At 47.4% G+C, this 5,531-nt stretch overlaps 1 protein-coding gene across 1 annotated transcript in view; it reads right to left on the minus strand.

Annotated features, from left to right (window-relative positions):
- LOC104837063 (chromosome unknown open reading frame, human C8orf34) overlaps positions 1–475 on the minus strand; it is a 175,363-nt gene extending 174,888 nt beyond the window's left edge. Inside the window, exon 1 of the mRNA XM_010575929.1 lies at positions 407–475. Coding sequence (XP_010574231.1) covers positions 407–475 — 69 coding nt within the window. The remainder of the gene's footprint in view (positions 1–406) is intronic.
- Between the last annotated feature and the right edge of the window lie 5,056 nt (positions 476–5,531).

Below are 5,531 nucleotides of genomic sequence, written 5' to 3' on the forward strand. Positions count from 1 at the left end.
CGCGGCCGGCGAGGCGAGGCGGGCAGCGCCGCGTGGGCGCCTGCAGGGACTGGGGCCGCGGGTGGGAGGGCGAAGGGGCACCTCTTTCACGACCCGCCCGGGCGCGTGTGAAGCAGAGGGCGGCGCGCCCGCGGCGGGGGGAAGCAGCGGGGCGCATCGGCGGGATAGCGGGGCAGGGAGGGCTGCGCGGAGCTCCGACAGACAGTCGGAGGGGCGCGGAGGAGGGACACGAGGGCACACGGGTGGTGCGGAGCGGCAGGGCAGGGGGTGCCGGCGCTGCCCTCCCCCTCCCCGGCCGGGCAGACGCCGAAGCGGCGCCTCAAACTCGTCCTCGCCCCTGCGCTCACCTGTGCTGCGCGGGGAGCCGCGGCCATCGGGGGGGCCGGCCGGCAAGAGCGCACCTTACCTCGAAGAGGGGACCGATCTTGTTCTTCTCCAGGTAGGCTTGGATCCTGGTCTGCTGGTGAGACGCCATGAAGAGCTCCGGAGGCGGGGGCTGGAGCTCCTCTTCCCCGGCGGCGGCTGCAGTCCCTCCGGCTGCTCGCGGCTCGCTCCCCCGCCGCCCAAGGGCTACCACAGCGGGAGCGGGGTGAGGCGCTGCGAAGGGGCGGCAGCCCGAAGTCCCCGGGACGGAGCTAACTCAGGTAACCGCGGGAGGGGTGTGGGGGGGGGCGGTTAGCCGGTGCCAGTCGCCCGCTGTAACGGGGCGCGGGGCGGCGGCGGGCTGTCTCCCCTCAGGGAGCAGCGGGCGGGCGCTGCCTGGAGCGGAGCATGGTGCAGGGCAGGGAAGAGCTGCAAAGGCGGCCCCCGAGCCCGCGCCGCTCCGCGCTCTGTGTGTGTGTGGTGTGTGTGGTGTGTGTGTGCGCGCGCGCCGGTGCCTGGCAGCGCCTTGGTTACGGGAACAGCCGCGGCTCGAGCTGCCGCCCTCGCGACAGCGCCGCTCCCGAAGCCGATGGCCGGGGGCTCCTGTCAGCGCCGCGGCCGTTGGCGCCCGTTGACGCCCGGGCTCCGGCGCACAAAAGGCGGGAGCGAGCGAAGGGGGAGGAGAGCGAGCGAGCGAGCGGGCGGGCGGAAGGGAGGGAGGTGGGGGCTGCTCTGCCTCCTTCCCGCCGCCGCTCCCCTGCCCTCCCGGGGACGGGCTTCTCCACCCCCGCCTCCGGGGACGCTGCTCTGCGCGCCGGCGTTTTACCAGGGTCCCCGCCCTGCTCTGCACCCCCAGGCTGGGAGCCGCTCGGGCGGGGGGTGAGCTCCGCGGGCCGCCCGGTGTGAGGGGCCTGACCGGCACTCGCAAACTTCACCTGGTGGAGGGTCGCGGGGAGTGAGTGAAACGAGTCTCTGGGAGAGAGGGGAATGGGGGTGCAGGGACTACAGCCAGCGCTTTTCCTTAAATTTTGTTTAAATTACTTTTAAGTCTTAAAACGTTACCTTTCTTACGATACCGATGAAATTCCCAGTTAGCGACACCGAGCATCTCAATACAATAATGCAAGCAGCTATGTAGGTGCACCCTGGTCGCAGGTTGTGTCGAGTTCCCTCCAACAGCCAAGGGCTCTAGTCCAAAACCTGGTGGAGGAAATGAGGAATTTCCAGCTGGCTTCAGGGAGTAGTGAGTTAATGGCTACATCAAAGAAGCAGTACTTATTCTTTCTCCACTTCGAGTAATTAGTTCCCCACCTTTTCTGGAAGCAGGGTCATAACCAGCTTTTTTTTTCCTCCCTCAGAGAAGAACAAACAAAAACAAGCTTCTCAGGATTTGACACTTATGTTCTTCTGCAATAACTGATTCTGCTGTACCAGCATTCACCTGTTTAAAAAAAACAAAAAACCACCACACAGTAAAGAACACATATCTTATTTTTTTATAAGATTTTTTTTTAGAGCACAAAACAGCTTTGAAGAATATTGGGAACATTCAGCACATCTGCTGAATCAGGCTGCCTGCTCCCAATCAAGTAGTGTTCTGCAAATGCGAGAGTACAAGCCTCTCCTGATTCAGAAACTGTTAAAGGATGAATTTTGTCAGGAGTCAAAAGATTGGGAGTTCTGCTCTCACAGCCATTGATTGTTGTTTGACTTCAAAGTCCTCCTTACTGACCTAAAACTCATGCCTCTACCTAGAAGGAGGTCAGGTGTAAGTGTATGATAAAGAGTTTGCAGTGCACCGTGTAACATAAGCAATAGCTTGTAGAATTCTTTAATGGTTTTGCTGGATCATACTCAGTTTCACTGCTCATCACAGTCTTAGTGAGGCAGAGTGTTTATTTTCCATAGTAGCCACTAAAAAATGGCCTTTTTTAATTTGGATTTTTAGTGTGTTGGTAGTCTTCTAAGATTCATACCAGCTTAGAGTTTTAGCATATCAACTCCAGCAAAGTACAGCTGCTTTGCCTGGTGCCACTTAAAGAATATGGTGCTAACCTAGTTTAATCAGCCTAATGAGGATCATACAATCATAACAGTAATTGCCAGTGATGCAGGTCCTCTATAGCAGCTCTAATGATTCCCATCAGATGAGGATGTTTGTAAAATTTCACAGATCTCACCAGAACCCAGACTGCTCCAATAGATAAAAGTCTCCCACTTTGCAAAATGATGCTTCCCTCCCATGATCCAAAAATGAGAATATATGTTTCTATGGCCCTATACAACCTGACTTTTCAAAGCAGTGGTACTTCCAGACCTGCTGGGACCTGACCGCACCAGGACCTGCAAACTGTCACTGCTCTATGTAAACCAATATGAGGACTGAAGAAGAGAAACAAGACTATCGGCAATACAAATGGAAAAGAGAACTTATTAAATGAGGTTTTAAAGATAGCGTAACTGTCTGTGGTTGCATATTGTGCAATTAGCTAGATCCTAAGTTCTCAGTGTTAAAACCTCAGGGTTTTGGTTGTAGTTTTTATTTTTCTCCCACAGAATCACAGAATGGTTGAGGTTGGAAGGGACCGGTCCAGCCCACGTGCTACAGCAGGGTCACCTAGAGCTGGTTGCCCAGCACTATTTCCAGATGGCTTTTGAGTATCTCCAAGGATGATGGATCTTTCTAGTATCTGTTCTCATTTTTGCTTCCTACGTGCCTAGACCTTCTTTTCCCTCTCTTAATCCTCACCCAGACTTATAATCTAGACTTTCCAGTTGGCTTGAGAGACACACTAGCAATCCCACTGTGGCTGGGAAGGCTTCCAAGGCCAAATGCAGAATTAGCTTTCTAAACAGACACATCTCGTAATCCCACAGCTCCTATAACACTTAACTGACAGGTTATCCTTTGATATGGATAAGGCACTGTAGGGGAGATACGAAAACAGACAGTTCCTTACCAAGAGCTTCGTGCTACTGTTTCCTAGTTGAAGGTCTCCAGCAGCTCCCTGACAGAAAGCTCTCCGAGTGCTGAAGTATGGGAGTGCAGGTGTCTCCTGCAGAGAGCATAGGCTCAGTGACATGATAGAGTAGGAAAAGGAACTTCACTGTTAGCGTTTTTTCCTCTTTTTTCCAAGAAAGCACAAAAACTGTTGCTAGATTTAAGAAAAGCCACACTAAGATAGCTATCAATAAATACCTGTAATTTGCAAAAAAGCACAGAGCTGGGTATGTCTCAGTTGTTAGAAGAAAAACATTTTTTTTTATTTAATTAAGATATTTTAAGTTAGTTTTTAAAATTGGTATTAATACAGGTCTTTTAAAATGAACTTTCATTTTAATACCAAAGCATCACAGATTTTAAAAAAAATCTCTTGGATTAAAATTACTGATTGGGACATGCATAAGCTTATATTACTCTCAGCAATCTTTTTGTATAAGCAACTGAAACTAAGTTACTTTACAACCCAAGTAATAAAATAGAGTCTCTTTATTGTGCTTTGCTATGATCCTTGCTTCATTTTCTAGATACTTTTCTTTAAAGAACAGTATACAGCATGTACATCTACCTAACACTCAGGACTGAACTGCAATAACAGAAATGACTGCAAGAATTTGCACACAGACATCAAAAAATGAAAGATGTCCCAATTTCAAATTATATGCACCACACAAAGTAAAAACTGTAAGATTAAAAAAAAAACAGGGAGACAAAAGAACAGAGCTAATTTTAAGATGCTTGGGAACACACTCTATTCAGTTTTTATCCTGTGTCCACACCTGTGATGTCTGAGCTCCATGCTTCTTATGTTCTTGGTTTTCTCATCCTTCGCTCTTCTCACCAAGAGAAGAGCGTGCATGTTTTGGTAGGTAGTAAGGTTTGACTTACTTAGTTCAAGGACTTCACTAGAGTAGGGACCCATTAAGTAATTCCATAGTACTCTACGTAATTTCAGTCCTGTCATCCATTTTTCAGGAATAAGATTCCTGCAGTTCCAACATTGAGCACTGAATTTTCAAAGTTACAGGTACTTGCAGTACCCATTCATCATTGTTGGAGTTAAAATACCCAGGCTTTACATGCAAAGAAGGTGTTCTTCAGGAGACAGACCTGCCACTGCCTAGCAGAAAAGGAAACTGATGACTTGGTTGTCTGTAAAGGTACTCTGTGGGTTACAAATACCTGGCACCAAGTCAACAGTTTTCTCCCTGCTGGCTAAAATTTGATCCATATACTCTGTAGGAAGTTCATTTTTTGAGATGGCATCTGGACTGCAAAAGAGACATTAAGATCTAAGAGAAATCTATAGTGGCGATATATTAATTTATTAACCTTTACATGGCTTTTTAGCTCCCATGCATAAAGTGCTTTATGTTATATAGCTTTTGATATCTTATGTATCAGCTATCAAAAATCATCAGAAATTCCTTGATGAACCTTTCAAAAATAATTAGGGAAAAAAAAAGAACAGCTAGCAGGCACATTAAAAGAGGTAGTATTCATCAAGACCTGGTGATATTTTCTTTATAAATCTTTCAATTTTGTCAATGTTTCCTTTAATGTAATAAGTTTGTAACAAAGAATTCTTCCATTACTGTGGTCTGTTTCTGTTGAGTTTGATATGCTATGCAAAGTCGTTATCTACTTCATGAAGAGGTAAGAGAGCCATTAGTCAACAGCTGACTAAATGTAGTTCTTAGAGTATGCTTGTACTTTAAAAAAAAATGCAGCTAAAGTTATCGTCGGGAAAATAAAATCCCTGAGTTCCTGCACTTTATACCTGAGGCATTATTTTTTTATTGCTAAAGCATAGCCTTGGAACTTCACAAACCCCTGTTGTAAAATTTTCTAAAACAGCACGCACACACGCACACACAGTGGCTGAATATTGCAGTGCTTCAAGCTGTTTAAAATAATGGAGGTCTAGCAGTTCCTGACCTAGAAAGATGCCATCTAGCTTTTTATTTAGTATTCCCCTAAAAACAGATCTGCTCAGATAGCATGTTGTCAAAAGAAATTGAAGCATCTTACTACGTTGTACTGAAATACCCAATTTACCTTTTATCCCATATCAAGTTAGCAGACAGAACTGTGAATAACACCACCGGAGGGCTCATGTTAATGATTTGGTATACTTAATTTTGTTTGGTGGGATTTTTTAAACCTA

The sequence above is a fragment of the Haliaeetus leucocephalus genome, unplaced genomic scaffold (genome assembly GCF_000737465.1).
Source record: "Haliaeetus leucocephalus isolate CR32 unplaced genomic scaffold, Haliaeetus_leucocephalus-4.0 Scaffold506, whole genome shotgun sequence".
NCBI classification, from domain to species: Eukaryota; Metazoa; Chordata; class Aves; order Accipitriformes; family Accipitridae; genus Haliaeetus; species Haliaeetus leucocephalus.